This window comes from Carlito syrichta, unplaced genomic scaffold (assembly GCF_000164805.1).
Source record: "Carlito syrichta isolate Samal-C Ts95f unplaced genomic scaffold, Tarsius_syrichta-2.0.1 Scaffold311363, whole genome shotgun sequence".
NCBI lineage: Eukaryota > Metazoa > Chordata > Mammalia > Primates > Tarsiidae > Carlito > Carlito syrichta.
In genome coordinates, this window is record NW_007255459.1 from 96,098 (window position 1) to 117,666 (window position 21,569).

At 39.8% G+C, this 21,569-nt stretch overlaps 1 protein-coding gene across 3 annotated transcripts in view; it reads right to left on the reverse strand.

The window, feature by feature from the left end:
- The window catches only part of UBE4B (ubiquitination factor E4B), a 139,034-nt gene that overhangs the window by 70,431 nt on the left and 47,034 nt on the right, over positions 1-21,569 (reverse strand). For all 3 annotated transcript variants that reach the window (XM_021717872.1, XM_021717873.1, XM_008068627.2), the window contains exons 2-3: positions 19,396-19,582; positions 4,929-5,064 (exon numbers count right to left, since the gene is read on the reverse strand). In XM_021717872.1, coding sequence (XP_021573547.1) covers positions 4,929-5,064; positions 19,396-19,582 — 323 coding nt within the window. The remainder of the gene's footprint in view (positions 1-4,928; positions 5,065-19,395; positions 19,583-21,569) is intronic.

Genomic DNA, 21,569 nt, shown 5'->3' on the forward strand with positions numbered 1-21,569 from the left:
GTGAAATTTTATCAAATTTCTGCAGCTACTGACATTATAAGGATTTTCTCTTTCATATATAACATGGTAGATGATAGTTATAGATCTGCTAATGAAAACTCACCCTTGCATTCCTAAGATAAACCCAAATTGATCATAATATACTATATTTATATTATATTGTGTTATATTTTTAAGTAAACTTTTAACAGAAGTATATATATAGAAATGTGCACAGATACATTTGGCTAGACATACTTTTACAAAGTAAACTCAGGAAATAGGAAATTACCAATATTCCAAAAGGCCCCCTTGTAATCCTTCCAATCACTAGTACTCTGGCCCACTGTCCTGACATCTAACCCCATGGAATTACAGTATTTATTTCTTAGCACCTTAAAATTTTTGCAAATATGTTCTTCAGTATGAGTACCATGCAATTCATTTTCTTCTTTTATATTATTCTTGCCTGGTTTTAACATTAAGGTCACAACAGCCCTATAAACTGAGTTGAAGTGCTTTATTTTTTTTAGTTATTTGGAGAAATTTGTGTAAAACTGAATGACAAAATTGTGTATAAAGTCATATAAGCAGGGAGTTTTCTTTGGGAAATTTAAAAATACTGATTCAATTTATTTCACGGGTTTCGATTATTTGGGTTTTTCTTGAGTCAATATTGGGAGAATTGTGTTTTTTCTAGGAATTTGATTTTCATCCAAATTTTCTGGTTATATGCACTTTGCATATTTACATTTTTCATGGAATTCTCTTAATAATATGCTCATTCTATGCATGTACTGCAATCAATGAACAAAATAGAATAAAAAATCCCTACAAGGCTTATATCTCAGAGAAAAAAATAAACAATAAATACAATCAAGAAGCAAAGCATATAGCATATTAAGTGAAAGATGCTATGGGAAAACAAAAGAAAAAAAGAGCAAGAAAAGGCAATTAAGTGTACAGGTGCTTCTATGCATGCTTGGGAGCAGAATTTTTTAAAAGTGCAAAGTTTCCCATTTTAAGTGTGGTGGGTCTTGTTGAGAAATGACATGTAAACAAAGGTAGGAAGGAGGTTAGTCATGCACATCTAGGGAAGAGCATTCCAGAAAAGAGTTTTCATTCCCAATATTTATTATCTGCATAGTTTTGAGTCCTGAAACTTTCTAATTGATGAGTATCAGAAAAGAACGTATATTCACCAACTAAAGAGTTCAAAACTCTGAATCTTTCAATTAGATCAAGCTTGTTAGCTGTGCCTATCTGTATGCTTAATGACATTTATTTTCCTTATTTATTAGTTTTCTCTTTATTTCTCTTTAGTTTTCTCTTTATTTAAAAAAAACTTTTTTTGAGTCAGAGTTTCACTCTGTCACCCAGGCTGGAGTACAGTGGCACACTCATGGCCACTGCAGCCTCAACCTGCTGGGCTCAGGTGATTCTTCCAACTCAGCCTTCCAAGTAGCTGAAACTATATGTGCGCACCACTACGCACAGATAATTTTTTTATTTAATGTAGAAACGAGGTCTCGTCAAGTTGCCTAGGCTGGTCTCGAACCCCTGGACTTAGGCAGCCTTCTCACCTTGGCCTCCCAAAGTGCTGGGGTTACAGACACAAGCCACCGCGCCCAGTCTCTTTATTTATTTTTAATATATTTAAAGCATCATTTTTTCCCTAAGAATCATTTTAGCTGCAATGTACAAATTTTGATACGTAATATTTGTGATTGTTAAGTTCTAGATACTTTCAAATTAATATTATGATTTCCTCTTTGACCTGTATTTTAAAAGCATGCTTTAAAAAAATTCCAGGCAACTCCCTCAGGTCCCTTCCCACTGTAGGAGCTTTTCTGTCCTTTCAATAAATCCTGCTTTCCTTAAAAAAAAAAAAAAAAATTCCAAATGTATGAAGAATTTTTTTATTTTTTAAAGATGTGGGGTACAATTCAGGGTTAGGTACATAAGTGGACATTGTACAAGTAATGTTTGGTACTTTTGTTGATGTTATATGCCCCTTCCCCTCCCTCCCCTGGCAGTGTTCCACTACTGCCAATTCCTTTCTTATGGTATTATAACAAATGTTCAGAAGATTCTTTTAAAGTTCTAAATTAATTTTCTAACCTAAGTCAGAAAACATTATCTGCATAGTTTTGATTCCTGAAACTTTCTAATTGATGAGTATCAGAAAAGAATGTATATTCACCAACTGAAGAGTTCAAAACTCTGAATCTTTCAATTAGATCAAGCTTGTTAGCTGTGCCTATCTGTATGCTTAATGACATTTATTTTCCTTATCTATTGATGACTGAAAGAGATACGTTAAAAATCTCCCATTATCACTTTTTCTGTTGTGATTAGGGAAATAAAAGAAAAAAACTCCCATTATGATTACGTATGTGTCAGTCTCTTTTAGTTCTATCAATATTTTCTTTATTACATGTTGATGTTATTTTACTAAACATATATATATGTTCAAATTGCTATATCCTACTAGTAAACTCTAAACATGTATCATTATATAATTCTTATTTCTGATAAAGCCCTAAGGCTAATTTATTAATGTTTACCCCAACTTTTCTTCTATTTAGTATTGGCCATCTTTTCCCTTTTTTTTTTTTAACTTTCAATCTTTCTCTACACTAATATTTCAGGTGTGTCTTCTGTAAATAAATATAAAGCCGGGTTCTGTTTGGTTTCATCCACCCCATGACTTTAAACTGTGATTTACTGCAATTACTGACATATCTTAATTTTTTTAAAACCTTATTTTGTGCTATTTGTCCCTTTTTAAAATTTGTGTTTTTCCCCTCTTTCCTTGAATTGACTTCATTCCATCCTCGCCACCTGCCTGGTTCCATATTTTTTCCTTTATTGGTTAGGAAGATAGACCTCATTTCTATTCTTTTAACGGGTACTCTTGAAATTAACTAAGTGTTTTTAACCCAAAACCTGCTAGCCAGTATCTTTACCCTTTTCTCAAGTAACCTGAGGACCTGAGAAAGCTTGCTCTAATCAAGCTCCTTCTGGTTGACCTACTCTTGCTGTTTAGTATTTCAGATCTGTCTGAAATTTTTACTTGTCTCTCCCGTTGTTGTTTTTGTATATTGCTATTACTGTCTTTATGTTTATTGACGTTTATTATTTTCTTCTTCATTCTTTTCCTTCTTGTATCTCAAACATTAGTCCTAAGATCATTCTTCTTTGTAAACAACATTTGTTGAAAGTTAGGGTCTTCTAGTGGCAGATTGACAGGCTGTATTTTTTGTTGTTGTTGTTGATTTAAATCTGTAAATGTCTTTATTTTTCCTTGCTCTTAAAAAAACAGTTCCACAGGGATGCATACTTCCCAGCTGACAGTGACTTTCTTTCAAATTTAATGCCATTATCTGCCATGCTCTGGTTTCCATCATTTAGATATTTAATTGTTATTTCTTTTTTTTTGAGTTGGAGTCTCACTCTGTTGCCCAGACTGGAGTGCAGTGGCTGCTGCCGGCCACTGCAGCCTCGACCTGCTGGGCTCCGGCGATCCTTTCGCCTCAGCCTTCCAAGTAGCCGAAATTACAGGCATGCGCTACCTCGCCCGGCTGATTTTTTGATTTATTGTAGAGATGAGGTCTCGCTGCCCAGGTGGGTCTCGAACCCGCAGGCTGAGGGAATCCACTCACCTCAGCCTCCCAAAGGCACAGGATTACAGGCTGAGCCACCGAGCCCGGCTGTCATTTCTTTTATAGATAATCTCTTTTCTCTCTGGCTGCTTTAAGGATCTTTGTCACTGGTGTTCTGTAATTTCACTATAAAATGTTTAGGGTTGCGTTTCTCTGTTTATCCTGCTTGGGATTCACTGGGTTTTGTAAATCTAAGGACTTATGTCATATACCAACTCTCGGAAAAAATTCAGCCATTTTCCTTTTTGATAATGGCTTACAAACCAGCAGAGGGAAAAATACGGAATAAGAGTGAACAGAGGGAATCTCTCCAACTCTCTATTCTCTCCTTTTGATATTCTGCTTTTGACATGTCAGATATGTTGGGCTGCTGTCCTCTATATCTTTAAATAACTTTTACATTTTTCATCTTTTTTCTTTGTGGTACATTCCGAGTAATTTGTTCAGCTCTATCTTTCAGTTTGTCAATACTCTCTTCAGTTATATCTAACCCACTATTTAACTCTCTTACATCAAGTTCTCAGTTTGAATTAGCTTTTCATTTTTAGAAACGCTATTTGGTTTTTTTTCTTTTAGAGACAGGGTCTCACTATGTTGCCCAGGCTAGCCTTATACTCCTGGGCTCAAGTGATCCTCCTGCGTCAGCCTCCCAAGAGCTAAGACTACAGGTGTGCACCACCACACCCAGCTATTAGTTGGTTCTTTTTCAAATATGCGTGGTTGATTGTATAGATGCTTGCTCTTATTCACATTTTCAGGTCTCTTCTTCATTTGCCTGGCCCAATGACACAAACCAAGGGCAGAGAAGACAGGTCCTGGGGATCTGATTTGCCCAAAGACTAAAGGGATCAATACCTCAGCTATTTATGGCAATCTACCACTCATTTGCAGCACACTTGTAAGCACAGAAAGACTGTTTAGGACACCTTACCTGTCTGAAACTTTTCAAAGTTTTAAATTTCACTAATCAGTAAAATTTGAAGAAATTTTTAGGGACAGACATATGCTTGCCAACTTTATATTTACAAAATGACGGCATTAAAAATTTTTTTTGTTTACCAACTACACAATTATTTCACAAAGACATTTAACACACACATGAAAAAAGGTATGAAGAACATTTCGGAATAATACAAAGACTTTATATGCATTTGGCTCTAATTAGCTGGGGACTGGCAAGGATCTCTGGCTAGTATTTACAAATACTGGGACTAGAGATGAAAATGAATGGATCGTTCCCTTTCCATAAATAAGACAGCAATGAGAAAAATGGCTGCACTTTACCTTTTCTCACAAGAGACGCCGTCAATATCCATGCTCTGGGAACGGGAGAGAGACTGAGACTGTGTTTCAAGGCTATTAGAGGGCGAGCTGCTGAGAGAACTGACTCCTTCACTGCTCTGGCTTCGATGGGCTACTCCTGAACAGAAAATACATGAAAGATTAAGCCGCATGTGAAATAATGTTAAAGGTGGAAACATGGCACAATCTATAGTCCTATCATCATGATATTCAACAACTGAGGAGTTTCTATTATAAGACTATAGTGAATGTTGGAAGTAATATTAAAATCATAGGAACATTAGTAAGAAATCATAATTTATCAATGTACTTCATAGAAGGTCAGTAATTAGAGCTACATCTGATGCCTAAAATTGACTCCTCATCACCTCTTTCACCAATTCAAACCATGGTCCCTGTATACAAATTAGCTTCCATGATAGTCCAGAAAAATCCTTGAAATGCACCAAAAAGGAGATCCATTAATAAACATAAAGACAGATATGTGATAAAGTGAGTATAATAAAATGTTAACAGAAGAATCTAGACAGTGAGTGCATGGGTGTTCACTGCAAAATTCTTTCAATCTTGCTGTATGTTTAAAATCTTTATACTAAAATGTTAAAAAATGCAAATAGACTCAACTAAGCAATGTCCTTAGATATAGATCAATTTATTCATTGATTGAACATCTTGGTGAAAATAAAAAACCTGACACCATTTTTGCCCTCACAGAGTTTACAATATAGTGAAACTATAGTCATAAGTACATGGACAGATTCGTTCTCATGCCAATTTCTTCATCAATTTCTTTAAAATCATGTTTTTCACAGAATTTAAAAAATTACTTTAACTCTATGAATGTCTTTCTATTAAAAAAATGTATACCCAGGCATTTGAAAATACTTTGAAATAAATATACCTATGTTGCCAAAAGGAAAATGTGATTTGTATGTTCTTTAAAAACCTCGAATTACCAGTTGTAGCTAAAACTATCACTAAATGAATAAAATTCTAACCCTCTCAGCATTCTAAGTACAAATATTACAAAACATCTATCCATTCCTGAAAGGAGTTCTTAACATGTACTAATTAAAATGTTTGTAGGACCTAAAAAGGAAATGAGAAACTAAATTTTCACTATTCCTAAGAAGACAGAAGTAAAACACAAAAAGCATCTAATCTAGTGAGAATTCTGATAAACTTGTAGAAGACAGTAAAATTTTAAATTCATTAATTCAAGAAGTATAGCCCAAAGTAAGTTCTCAACAGATTATTTATTGAAGGAATAAATAATAGCATATCAACAGTGTCCTTAGGTGGTGAAAAGGGAACTCTTACACATTGCTGGTGGGAGTGTAAATTAGTACAACCTCTACAGAAATAGGTATGGAGATTTCTCAAAGAACTAAAAGTGGATCTGCCACTTGATCCAGCAATCCCACTACTAGGTATCTACCCAAAGGAACAGAGGTCAATATATAAAAAAGACACCTGCATTCGCACGCCCAACACAGCACAAGTCATAATCACAAAGGTGTGGAAACAAACTAAATGCCTATCGACTGATCAACAGATAATGAAAATGTGTTATATGTACACCACTGAATTGAGCAGTCAAAAAGAAAATGAAATAATGCCTTTTGCAACAACTTGGATGGAATTGGAGAATGTCATCCTAAGTGAACAAATGCAGGAACAGAAAACCAAACACTGCATGTTCTCACTGATAAGTAGGAGCTAAACTAAGGTTCTGCAAAGGCAGAGAGAATGGTCTCATGGACACTGAAGACTCAGAATGGGGAGAGGAAGAGGTGCAGCGATGAAAAAATGGTGCAACGTGCACAGGTGGGAGTGGTGGGTACACGTAAAGTCCAAATTTCTTCGCCACAATACAATGCAACCATGTAACTAGAAATTACTTGTATCCTCTAGAGCTATTGAAATAAAGAAAAACAACAGAACAAATGAAAAACAACAACATCCTTAGGAGAATATTATTTTCCTACCACAATGAAAGGTCAAATAACTTTTCAATTAATATTAATCAACAATAAATTTCAATAATTTTTATGGTATACTAAGTAAGTGGGCTTTAAAATTTCTACCCTATAATACCAATTCTAACAGTAAACTGTCAATTACATTAAACTGTTTTAAGAACTGTTATTTGTAGGACGGGCGCAGTGGCTTACACCTGTAATCCTAGAACTTTGGGAGGCAGAGGCGAGAGGAATGCCTGAGACCAGGGGTTCGAGACCAGCCTGGGCAACTTGGCGAGACATCGTCTCTACAATAAATCAAAAAATTATCTGGGCGTGGAGGTGCACCCCTTGTAGTTCTAGCTATTTAGAAGGCTGAGGCGGAAGGAGTCCCTGAGCTCACCAGGTCAAGGCAGTGGTAGCTGTGAATGTGCCACTGCACTCCAGCCTGGACAACAGAGTGAGACTTCAACTTAAAAAAAAAACAAACAGGCTCACTCTGTTGCCCAGGCTGGGGTGCAGTGATGCAATCATGGCTCGTTGCAGCCTCAATCTCCTGGGCTCAGGCAATCCTTCTCTGCCTCAGCTTCCCAAGTAGCTGGGACTACCACTACCATACCCGGCTTATTTTTTCTTATTTTTTGTAGAGAAAAGTTGCCCAGGCTGATCTCAAACTTCTGGGCTCAAGCAATTCTCCTGCCTCAGCCTGCCAGAGTGCTGGGATTACAGGCGTGTGATACCACGTGTGATACCACGCCCGACTCCCTTTCTTACATTTAAAAACTGGTCACTCTGACTTATTTAGAAATCACATAAATTCAAATTTGCAACTGAAAACACACGAAAGCAATAGTACAAAATATCACTCTGTTTTCCAATTACACATACTCTCTCCTGTCTTCATCCTCTCTCTCCCCTAAACTTGAGAAATCAAGTTTCAAGGAATACGATTTTCCTTTTTCTTCTTTCATCTCCATAAAACCAAATATTAAAGAATTAAAGCATGGACATAATCCACTGATCCCCTATAAACCAACTTAAGGGCAAATCTTCCATAGGGAGGGCATGTGCAACACAGAATGGAGAAAGCCACATCTGCTTAATGAAACAGTAGTTCAATACGGCAGTTTCCGAACTCCTACGGTTGTTAAGAGCCTGTTAAAGGAAATTATGCACTCTGTGTGGGAAAGTCAGAACTTCAAAGGAAATAAGACAGATTTTATTTCTATAAAACTTTCTCCAACCAGGCATGGTGGCTTACACCTGTAATCCCAGAACTTTGGTAGACTAAAACAGAAGGATTACTTGAGCCCTGGAATTCGAGAACAGGCTGAGCAAAATAGCAAGACCCTATCCACACACAAACACACACACACACACACACACACAGAAAAATAATAAGCCAGTATGGTGACATGTGCATGTAGTCCCAGCTACTCAGAAGGCTGAGGCAGAAGGATCGCCTGAGCCCAGGAGGTCAAGGCTGCAGTAAGCTATGATTGTGCCACTGTACTCCAGCCTGGAAAACAGAGGGAAATCTTGTTTCAATAAATAAACAAGTAAATAATAAACTTTTAAAAACCATGCTGCATGGTTTACAAATCTAAATATTATGCAGCCCATAAATGTAAAATAAATACTAATTTTAGAAACAAAAGAAGAAACTGAACCACATAACGTTGCCTGTTGATGCTTTCTGACTCTTCATGAAGGCTTTCTCTTGGGTTGATGTTAAGCTGGTCTCCTTCATCTACCACTTTCAGGGAGCCCTGAGAAGATAAGCCACCTGATTTAACAGAACTGTCCAAAATAAAGGGTTCAAATTAAAAGGGCTATAGAGGCAAAAAGTTATTTTCCGTCTTTCTGTAGAATCACAAAATGTCATTGGGAAAAGCAGTGACATTTTGTGGAAGGAACACCTGAGCCCAGGAGGTTGACGCTGCCATGAGCTATGATTGTTGTAACCATGACACTATACTCAAGCCTGGGTAACAGAGACCCTGACTCAGAAAAAAAAAAAAAAAAAAGAAATATAAGATAGCTTTTTTTCCAGAGTTTTCCATTTAGTTAGGAAAAAAAGACAAATGCACACAAAACTAAGAACAGTTTGTATGGACAATCTCTACTGGTTAGAGGACTTCTGGGTAAGTACAGACTGGAACAGAAATAGAGAACATGCTCTGAAAATCAGGACATCAAGTTACCTGCAGCAGGCAGAGCCCAGCTACAGAGCACCTTGAAAGCCCTTGAATAGATTACAGTTGGATAATAAGGGGCAAGGAAAGCTTTTTGAGCAGGAGAGTGACATGTCTTATCTTTTCTAGTAAGCCATAGGTTCCCTAAGGGACAGGGACTACGTTTTACGGAAACCACTCGCACATGCAATACTTGTCCCTGTGTCTGTGCTATGCTTGGAAGCATAACCAAGGGAATCAAAGCAGTGCCATGGCACATTTCATGTCCCACTGTGGAGGCAGAGTGCCAGCGGACAGTTTGGAGCCAGATGTAAGCAGCTGGCAAAACTATGAGCACAACAGAGCCTGTAGAGCCCGATTAGCAAACATTTGAGGGAGGGAGGGGGAGGGAGAAAAGGGAGAGGAACAACTCCAAGTCAAAACAAGAAGTGAATTCCCAGCACTACACGGCTTCCGCTGACAAGACATCAGCACTATGTCCAGACTCACAAAGTGGTTAGTACGACCCTAAGAATAACACTAGACAATGGCACCCAGAACTAGCAAAACCTAGCCTTGTGGTGGCCAAAGGCCCCTCCTGCGAGATGAGTATCCAGACCAGCACAGGACACGCTTGTTCCAACTCAAAGAACCAAAATGCACAAGCTAAAAGCAATGGATTTTACCACTAGAAGCCTGCTGAGCCCAGTACTCTCAGGGATCCCGCATGTTGGTTACTGTTAATCATTCTGCAGTGAACACAAGAGTAAAGATCTCTCTCCAGCATACTAACCTTATTCCCTGGGATATATATCCAAAAGTAGGATTGCTGGATCAGATGGCAAATTGATTTTGAGTTTTCAGAGGAACTTTCATATTGTTTTCCACAATGACTATATTAATTTACATTCCCACCAGTTCAGAATTTTCAATCAGCTAAATGCCTATGTGAAAATGCTCCAAAAACAACAACAACAACACATAGCCTGAGGAAGCGACTGTCTGTGGTTGTATTCTGTCACGTACAACATACCAGCATCTGCAGTTCTTTACAAGTCTGTCTTCTGGTGCTAAACAGTGAACCCCTGGAGGCCCATAATTGAGACTTATCCAGCTTTGCGAAGTCCCTAGCTCCTAATATAGTACCCAGCAAATAGAAGTCATTTATGAAGTATTCAAGTGCACGAATGCAAGCAGAGTGAGGATCATTTGAGCAAACAATGTTTAAAAGAATTTTAAGTTAAATGATCAAGTTATGTTAAAGACTAGCAGGCAAAAAGAGAAAATGGAGTCATTGTTTCTGGTACAGAGGCCAAACCTGTCATGTGACTTCTTACTAGTTCTAAACAGTTCACTTCGGCTCCAACAGCAGAGAGTCTTTACCTGTGGTCCACAGATAGAAACAGAATGCGTGAGGGTGAAATTACAGTAGTTATCTGGATATCTGTCAGACCTTTTATTTGAAGTGTCAATGAAGAAGCATATAAATAACTATACAGCAATCTTTAAAAGTATTTTAGTGGGCCGGGTGCAGTAGCTCACGCTGGCAATCCTAGCACTTTGGGAGGCCAAGGCAGGAGGATCACTTGAGCCTAGGAGTGCAAGGCTGCAGTGAGCTATGATCGCACCTCTGAATAGCTACTGCACTACAGCACTACAGCCTGGGTGACAGTGAAAGACCCTGTACCTAAAAATTGTATTTTTTAAATAAAAATACATATTTTAATAACTATATTCGGATATAATTATGTAATCCTGTATATTTTATTACATGCATTTAAAAATATATTTTGAGAAGCCAATCAAAGCCTTCCCCAGTTTGCCAAAGAGAACCATGAGACAGCGAAAGTTAAGAACTCCAAGCAATCTTCCTCGGCGCTGCCTACTGAGGTAGCAGCCATCTCCTACCCAGCATCAAAAAGAGGACCAAGAAGTTCATCTGGCACCAGTCAGACCGATATGTCAAGATTAAGTATAACTGGCGGGATCCCAGAGGTACTGACAACAGGGTGCATAGAAGATTCAAGGGCCAGATCTTGATGTCCAACATTGGTTATGGGAGCAACAAGAAAACAAAGCACATGCTGCCTAGTGGCTTCCAGAAGTTCCTGGTCCACAATGTGAAGGAGCTGCAAGTGCTGCTGATGTGCAACAAATCTTATTGTGCTGAGATTGCTCACAACATTTCCTCCAAGAACCGCAAAGCCATTGTAGAAAGAGCAGCCCAGCTGGCCATCAGAGTCACCAATCCTAATGCCAGGCTGTGCAGTGAAGAAAATGAATAGACAGCTCATGTGCATGTTTTGTGTTTAAATAAAACCATAAAAACTGCAAAAAAAAAAGAACTCCAAGTCGGGTACTGTCACTCAAGCCTGTAACCCCAGCACTTCGGGAGGCCGAGGCAGGAGGATCACTTGAGTCCAGGAGACTGAGGTTGCAGTGAGCTGTGATTGTGCCACTGCACTCCAACCAGGGTGATACAGTGAAACCTTGTCTCAAAAACAAAACTAAAAACACTCCATTTCTAGAGATCGTTAAAGGCAACTAGAAGACCCGTTCCACTTGACCAAATATCCTGTTAGGATAAAAGCGGCTGCCGGGCTCGGTGGCTCAACCTGTAATCCCACGCCTTTGGGAGGCTGAGGTGAGTGAATTGCCTGAGCCTGCGGGTTCGAGACCCGCCTGGGCAGCGAGACCTCATCTTTACAATAAATCAAAAAATCAGCCGGGTGTGGTAGCGCATGCCTGTAATTCCGGCTACTTGGAAGGCTGACGTGGAAGGATCGCCAGAGCCCAGCAGGTCGAGGCTGCGGTGGCCGGGAGTGGCCATTGCACTCCAGTCTGGGTGACAGAGTGAGACTCCAACTCAAAAAAAAAAAAAAAAAAAAGCAGCTGACAAAGGATCTACTGGAGACTCTTGAACAAGGATGGTCATTTCTCAGAGAGGTCACATTAGCTAGGAGGGGTAAGTTCTTAGTAAGATATCTTTAAGGTATTTGAACAGCAAGGAGAACAGAGGAAAAACAAGCACAATTCCAAAGTGAGACTGTAAAATAAAGTCATCCAAGAAGGGTTAAAAGTTTTGAAGATGGGGCAATCACAAAATTATCTAGAGCTGAGGGAAGGAACTAAGAAAACCAGACTGTCCTCCACAGATAAACACAGATATTAGAAAGAAATGAAAGAACACTTTCTCCCCCACTGGACTGTAAGTTCTTCAAGGAAAGTAAATGAGTCTTATTCATCTCTGCACTCCCATGACTTAGGACTGGGTTTCACCTTTAGTAAGTTCTCATTTTTGTTTGTTTTGAGTCAGAGTCTCACTGTCACCTAGGCTGGAGTTCAGTGGCATGCTTATGGCCACTGCAGCCTCAACCTGCTGGGCTCAGGTGATCTGCTGCCTCAGCCTTACAAGTAGCTGGAATCACAGACTTGAATCACCATGCCCAGCTGGTTTTTTACTTATTGTAGAGACGAGGTCTTGCCATGTTGCTTAGGCTGGTCTCGAACCCCTGAGCTTGGGCAATCCTCTCGCCTCTGCCTCCCAAAGTATGTGAGCCACTATGGCTGTCCAGCCCTCAATTTTAAATGTATAAGTAACATAACCAATAATAACTATTAAAAAGTGGCAATCATTGTAAGAAAAGCATTGCCCATTCACATAGAATTTTAAGAGGAAGAAGCAATGCCAGATAGCAATGTAATAAAAAAAAAAAAAAAATCAAGAAATGTCTGAGAATGATACATGGAAAATTTGGAACAGTAGTGGCCTGTTGGTGGGTGACGGGTATAAAGAGTCAGGGATCTGGGAGTGCAGCTTCAGGTATTACTTACATTATCATTATTTTTGAAATATTTTGTAATAACTTCTTTTCTCATTTTAGAAGAAAATGAATAGGCTTAGGAATTTTTAAGATTCAATCCAGAGCACCAGGAAAAACCATAGACAATCCTGGTCATAGAGGAATATGTGAGACAATGTTCTTTAAACAGAACTCAATTCTTATTTTGCTTCTAACATTTCCAACAAAAACTATTTTGTTCATTCATTTGGTCATTTATTGGCATTTCCACAGTGCCAATTATATGCTAAGCATAGTGCTGGGGACACAGGAACGAGCAACACTGACAAAACCCCTGCCCTCCCCTTATGTTCAAAGGGAAGAGAAGATGGTGATAAAAAATTAAATAAATAGGGGCCCGCTCTCAGAATGCCTCTTGTACCTTGACTCCCACTGTTCACACAAGTCCTTCTGCACCAGGTATCCAGTGCACACGCCTTGCAAGCAACTGTGCCATGAGTCTGACTTCTAATTCCAGCATAAGTTGAATGGATTGTAGCAGTTACAATTGCTGCTGGGACAGCTGCAATTGGTTATTTAGGTTACAAAATTTTTATGTTAAAGATCATTGCTATAAAGCGATGGTAAATCTTCACATCCGGAAAGACAACCCCAAGATTGTACACGCTTTTGACATGGAGAATTTGGGAGATAAAGCTGTGTAACTGCCGTTGTGGGAGGCCCAAAAAGTTTCCATTCTGTGACAGGACTCACATACCGAAGAAACCTCTGATCATCAAGAAAAAAGCAACTTAAATGGACAGTTATGATGCTTGTCATGATGTTACCTGATTGTTAATCAGAATGACTTCCACTTCTGTCTAATTTACCTCCCCTGGATTCTAGATGTGGTATATTGCAAATTTCAGCTTTCACATTCATGGCATTTGCCTCACTTGTTGAAACATCACGGTGCACATTTGTTTAAACAAAAAAAAAAAAGTAAAAAGTAAAAACCAGCCTCATGGCTTGTGGGTTACTTTGGTCTTGTAAGAATCTATTTCTTTATGTTTAAAATACTGACATTAAAAAGTAGTTATATCTTTTCTCTTTTTTTGAGTTGGAGTCTCACTCTGGCCACTGCAGCCTCGACCTGCTGGGCTCAGGTGATCCTTCCTCTTCAGTCTTCCAAGTAGTTGGAACTACAAGCACATGCTACCACACCTGGTTAATTTTTTTAATTTATTGTAGAGACGAGGTCTCACCATGTTGCCTAGGCTGGTCTCAAACCCATGGGCTCAGGCAGTCCTCTCGCCTCGGCCTCCCAAAGTGCTGGGATTATAGGCTTGAGCCACCACGCCCGGCCTAAATGTAGTTGTATCTTAAAGTCAACATATTAAATTATTCTCAAAATCAAAAAAATAAAAATAAAGACTATTCCTACTTAGAAGGAGAATTTTTGCAGATGTAAGCAAGTTAAAGTGAGGTCATACTGAATCAAGGTGGTCCCTAATCTAATAACTGGTATCCTTACAAGAAGAGGGACATTTGGACACAGACATACACTGGGAAGATGTCCATGTAAAGACACAGGCAGAGATTGGAGTTATGTGGCCACAAGCAAGAAATACCAAGGATTGCCAGCAACCACCAGAAGACAGAAGAGGAAAGATTTTTCCTTAGAGCCTTCAGGGAGCATGGCCCTACTGACACTCTGCAGAACTGAGAAAATAAATTTTGGTTGTTTTAAGCCATCAAGTTTGCAGCGGTTGTTACAGCAGCCCCAGAAGACTAATACAGACAGATGCACTGCAAGAAGCTGGGACCACGGATGGGAGAAGCTCCTTGCAGGACCCCCCCCCCACAGCTTTCCAATCCTTGCAACTGAAAGCACTCCAACTAAGGAGGCCGCCATATGACTCCTTACCACAAGTGGCAGCCCACCCAGTTTTTTTCTCTGTTGGGAAGCATTTCTTGATTCTGAAACAGAAGTCTCTCATTTACATTCAGTGTATACTCAACCTATCCATGGCCCTAAGTCTAACTTCTAGGACCACAGAAAACAAGCACAGACATCATGTTCCTCTTAACAGCTTTCCACATTTTTTAACAGATAGCTATCACATTTTCTTGAAATTTCTTTAAGCTGCAAATGCCCCTGTTGCTTTGGTCCTTTTTCTCTTATGATTCATTTTATTACCTCGACACATCTTTATAAGGTGTCTACCAGATGTAGGGCACTGTCAAAGGCACCAGTGACACAGCAGTGGACAAAAGGGACACAAGACCCTGGCCCCATGGAGCTTACACTCCAGTAGGGAACACAGGAAATCAGGACATACAAATAATATACATGCTATGTCAGCTGGCAATAAGTGCTGGGAAGAAAAGTATCTATGTCAGAGGCTGAAATTTTAGACAAAATGACCAAGACGTTCTTATTGAGAAAGTGACGCCTGAATAAAAAGCCAAGTGGAATCTAGAGGATAAGCATTCTAGGCAAAGAAACAGCAAATGTAAGGACCCTCAGTTAGGATCATGCCTGGAATGTTCCAGGAATAGCAGGGAAGTCAGTATGCCTGACAAAGAGGGAGCCAGGAGAAGAGCAGTGAGAGAAGAGGTCACAGACACAACGGAGCCAGCTCACACGCGGTCCTGGGTCCCAGTAGGGACTCTGACTTTCATTCCGAGGGAGGCAGCGAGCCTACGGAGGGTTTTGGACAGGGAACTGACATGGCCGGTCTTATGAGGAGTTTTCTGGTCGTTTTTTTTTAAACCTGTTTATTTAATAAATTTTTTAAAATGTGTTTATCTAACTTGCCAAAGCATGGCTAATCATAGCTTGCTGTTTGTGATTATGAATAACAGTGACTATGTGAGAAACATAATCAGGACTTCACAACATAGAGGTACTGGTCAGGGCTCACCCAAACCTTTCTGTCGGTTTGTGCTAACAGGATCATGAGCTTGCTGTTAGTCAACACTGCACTTAGGCTTCAGTGGGGCCGCTGTGGCTCAACACTGAGACCAAACTGAAGAGAAGCAAGGGTGGGCATGAGAGACCGGTCAGAAAGGCTGTTCCAGTAATGTAGGCCAGAGATGCGGGTGCCCTGGACCTGGGCACTAGCCATGGAGGTGATGAGAAGAAATGGTGAGACTGGTCACTTCCCACGTGCTGGCAGGGCTGGAAAAGCTAAGTGTACTCCAGCCCCAGCTGCATCTGGACCACTACCTGTTTCTGTCAGGGAAGTTTTATTGGAACACAGTCAGGCCTGTTTGTTTACACAAAGTCCATGGCTGCTTTTGTGTTTTTGGCCTTGGAAAGTCAAAAATATCTACTGTCTGGCTCTTTACAGAAACAGTCTGTCAATCCCCGATCTAGACTAGGAGACAATGTGATGTTTTAGGCTTACTCAATTAGAAAAAGAAACAATGAGTGATCATTTACTGAGATAAAGTCCTGGGAGAAGGTAAGATGTGAAGAAATATCAAAGCTCGATTTTGAACATGCTGACTGTAAGATGCTCATTAGACATCCACGTAGAGGTGTCAAGTAGTCTGCTGGATGTATTGGTCTGAGGTTCAGGAGCACATATAGCTGGAGTTATAAACATAGGAATTGACAGTTTAGAGATAGTAATTAAAGCCATAAAACCAGATGAAATCAATAAGAGAATAAACACAGATGGGAAGGACAAGAGGTTAAATACTGAGTTCTGGCATCCTAACATTTAGAAGTCAGGAAACAATGCATATTTTTATAGCTAACCCTTAACTGTACCCCACAATTTTATAATATAAAACATGTTTAAAAAAAAAAGAAGTCAGGGAAATGAAAAGGAACCTTGCAAAGAACTAAGAAGGTACACCAGGAGACAGGAAGAAAACCAGGAGAAGGCAGTGTTCTGGAAACCTCCCCCCACCCCCCAAAAAAAAGTTTCAAGGAGAAAAGGGTGAAAGCCGCATCAAATGAGGCTGATAGGTGAGACCAGACGGTGACTCAGAGCAACCAGAGCAACCACGAGCAAGCAGCCTTGCCTGACTGGAGTTGATTCAGCAGAAGGTGGAAGGACAGAAGGATGGGACAGAGAGGACAGGCAACTCATTCCAGAAGTGTTGCTGCAACGTGGTGCAGAGATGTGGGGTGGAAGCTGGTGGGGGAAATGAGAACAAGAGAGTTCCTTTTGTTAATTCCCACAGTGGGAGAAGTAACAGCATGTATACAGGCCATTTTTAAAAATTCACTTGATAAGGGTACCTGATCTCAAACCAGGTGAAATGGGGACCAAAATGAGGCCCAAACTTCACCTGTACAATGACCATTTGTATACCTGCCTCTGAATTGTATCCTACATCTTTAAAATAAAAATTTAAAAAATATTCACTTGAGCTGGAAATCTGATGAAGAGGAGAGAGAAGGGAACTGCTAGAGTGATGGCTGAGTAGGTAAGAGGAGATGGGATCTAGGATCCAGGCTTTGGTAGGGGTAGGGACATAACAAGAACTTTATATATAACAAGAACTGGACACAGATACTGGGAAGGAGATGGATGTGAGAACTGGAGCTTACAGAGGTTTCCCTTAGCCTGCATCTGTCTTCTCAGTGAAACAGGAGGTCAGAGCTAGGTGTGGTGGCAACACCCGTAGTTCTAGATACTCAGGGGATTGAGGAAGGAGGATCACCTGAGCCCAGGAGTTCAAGGCTGCAATGGGCTATGATCACACCTCTGAATAGCCACTGCACTCCAGCTTGGGCAACATAGTGAGACCCCATCTCCAGAAAAAAATGGGAAGCTAAGCCATCAGCTGAGAGAGTGTGCATGGAGAATGAGGTGTTGTGCCCTGGAAGAGAAGGTATGAAACAAATCAGCAGAGTGAGAGAGTGAACTCAGAAATATGGCATAACTGCCTGCTGGTATAAAGACCTACTTGAGTTTGTGATCATGAATTTGAAATGAAATAGCTAGCATGGTTCTGAGATTTTCTCTAGCCTTCTTCCAGTGCATGAGAGAGAGAGTAAGTGGGGACTGGGATTTAACCAGGATCATGGTTTAACCAAGGAAGTAAGACACAGTGAGAGAGGCTCTCTCCTGGACAAATTCCAGCATTCCAGGTGTGGCCTGATCATGGTAAGACAAAGAGTGCTGTTGTTTCGCACTGTTTTCAAGGAAAACACAAAATCATACTTGGAATCCTGAACTCTTCAATCTCACCAGAAGACTGTCAGAGTTTCTCAGAGATGTACAGAGGAGAAATTTCACGCAAAGGCATTCTTTGTTACTAACTGAAGTTTTTGCCTTAAATTCTCTCTTTTATAATTAACAGAATTAGGCATAAACATTTATAAATACATGAGGAGTAGTCTACATTGATGCCTAACGAGGGTTATAGTAACAGAAACTCCACAAATACTTTTAATTGACAAATGATCCTACAACAAGAAGGCAGATTAGTTGGAAGTTCTGATAATCAAAGTATTAGATGGCATTATGCCCCTAAGTAATTATAATAATTATTATAGTGACAATTATAGTATGTTTTGATAGAAAAGTTCACTTAGAAAAAGAAGAATATTTTCAAATACACAGTATGAATCATTATCATTCCCAACAAAGATAGTCCTGGATATCAACCATCAGCTCATTTATTATAAAGAAATAAACTTTTACCGTAGTTAAATGGTTGTCAATGAAACAGTTAGAAAAAGTTCAGTAAATGCCAATGTAAAATGAAGACAAGGAAATGAGGCTTGTCATTCTGACCATTATTTCAATCTTGCATTTTCAGATTATTTTATCTTAAAAGAAAAGCATTAGACCGGGCATGGTGGTTCATTCCTATAATCCCAGCCCTTTGGGAGGCTGAGGTGAAAGAATTGTCTGAGCCCACAGGTTAGAGACCAGCCTGGGCAACGTGGCAAGACCTCATCTCTATAATAAATCAAAAAATTAGCCCAGTATGGTGGCACGTGCCTGTAGTTTCAGCTACTTGGAAGGCTGAGGCGGAAGGATCAACTGAGCCCAGCAGGTCAAGGCTGCGGAGGCTGTGAGCTTGCTACTAAACTCCAGCCTGGGTGACAGAGTGAGACTTCGCCTCAAAAAAAAAAAAAAAAAAAATAAAGCATTAATTGAATTCATAAAGTTAGCAGAACCAAATTCAGTCTTAATCACCTTGTCATCAAGATAAGATATGAGCCTGTCTGAAATAAAAATTATAGAAAGGAAAACAATTAGTTTTAACAGATCATAATCAAAATGAGTAGGCAATAACAAAATGTAGTGCAATGATCTTTATCTTTAAACTACTGCCTGCAGGATTTTATTTTATTTTATTTTGAGAAAGCAGGATTTACTGAGAAGACAGAGAAGGTCCCACAGTGGGAGGGGACCCAAAGGGGTTGCCCTGCTTGCAGGATTTTAAAGACTGATGTCTACTTCATATTAATCTATTGTGGAAGCATCACAACCATCAGCTTAACAGAACGCTAACATAAGAATCACAAATTAATGCCAGGTATGACGCTCAGGCTTACCTGATGCACCTATTGGGGAGGTAGCTGGGGTCATGTTGTGGACATTGAGACCAAGACTCTGAGACGGGCCTGGGGCTGACGCAGCTATAGGAGGCCCCGGAGGGTTTTCCCTCTGGGGAGAGGTTAGTGGGGTAGTTGGCTGGGAGGTCTGTCCACCAGCAAGTCGTGCAAGGCGCCTCCGTCGAATCTGCATGAGACGGACAAGGGCATTCTATAACTAAACAGCAAAAGTACAATTCTGCCCAAGAATGATATTAACTTTAGCAGTAACCATCAACAACCATACCACAGCTTCACAACTAAATATGCCTTGAGAAAAAAATACTCATTTGAGAGAATAACTTGCTGTACCAGTATTCTTACAAGCTACGGTCTCAATTTTAAAAACTGCAGTGGCATGCACCTCTAGTCCCAGCTACCTGGGAGACTGAGATAGGAGGATCATTTGAGCCCAGGAGTTCGAGACCAGCCTGAGCAACATTGCATAACCCCAACTCTAAAATAAGTACTGTACCTTAATCACTTTACCAACTCTATGTATCACACCTCCTTAACTGATATTGTGAGTTTACAGTAAGCACACTACACTTTTTTTGTAGAGATGGGGGTCTCACTGCATTGCCCAGGCTGGCCTCCACCTCTTGCCTGAAACACCCCTCCTGCCTTGGCCTCCCAAAGGGCTGGAATCATAGGTATGAGTCATTGTGCCTAGCCTATACTTTTTAACAGACTAAAGCTAATTGTTGTTTGAATAAACTGACATAACTTAGTCATTTTAAATAGGTAAAATTTTAAATAAACAGCCAATTTAATTAACCAAGTCAATGAGAGAAAGAAACAAAAGTTACATTAAGAGACAATTTTATCATCACGTTTAGAAGCAAAATGATCAGGGTTTTTCTACTTGATTGCAATAAAACTATAATCTACCACTCTTCCTTAACACTCTAGCGTTCTCACGCAATTATAGGTATGTGCCACAAAAGACCAGTGGGTCGTCGAATGTTTTCCCCACATTTTCACAGTCATTAATTCATAACCAGTCAATAAACTCTCATTGACCACCTGCTGTCCCAGGCAGTGAGGACACACAACTGTTATGAGAAGGTTGCTCCAGGCAGGCATCAAAGAAACTGGTCACACCCTTTCCATGAGGAATAAGGAAGATGAAAAAGTGGAATTAGAACAAATGCTAATTGGAGTAATTCATCTGAACTAACAATTTTGTCCTCCTAACACTGCAGAATATCCTGATTCTTGACCCTAAAGTTCAGAAGCCCCTTCCTGTGCCCCTGCTATAAATACATCTATCAATGAACATAGGAAAGCTTGAAATTGTTTGGCTGATCATCTATCTACCAAATTAGATTAAATTCCTTGAAGGAAAGATTAGGTCTTATTTTATTTATTTAACAAACACGTGTGTAACATTTACTAACTTCTAGCACTCTTATAAGCACTTTACAAATATTTACCTCTGTAATACTCATAACAATCCAGTGAGAAAGATACTTATATTATGACCATTTCAAATATGAGCAGATTGAAGACCAGAGAGGTTCAATACCATTGCTTAACTGGTCAGCAATAGAGCTGGAATGTGAACCTATGCAATCTGACTCTAGTGTCTGTGTGCTCACATCACTAAATCAACAGTCTGGGGAATCTCCTGGGGTCCCCAAGACCCTTTCAGACCACTTGTGAAGCCAAAACTATTATTTACTTATTTATTTTTTGAGTCAGGTCTCACTCTGTCACCCAGGCTGGAGTGCAGTGGCATGATCACGGCTCACCCCAGCCTCTACCTCCTAGGCTCAGGTGATCCCCCCACCTCAGTTTCCCAAATAGCTGGAAATACAGGAACATACCATCATGTCTGGCTAATTGTTTTGATATTTTGCAGAGACAAGGCCTCACTATGTTGCCCAGGCTGGTCTCAAACTCTGAGCTCAAGCAATCCTCCCACCTCAGTCTCCCAAAGTACTGGGATGTAAGACACTGCACCTAACCCCAATACTATTTTTATAATAATACTAACACATTTGTTTTTTCACCATCACTAATGTCCAGCAGAGTTTCCCAGAGGACCGATAACGTGTGATTTTGCAATAGATTCAATACAGAAGTTGGTATGAAATTCTAACTGTCTTCTATTAATTCAGACATTTAAAAGA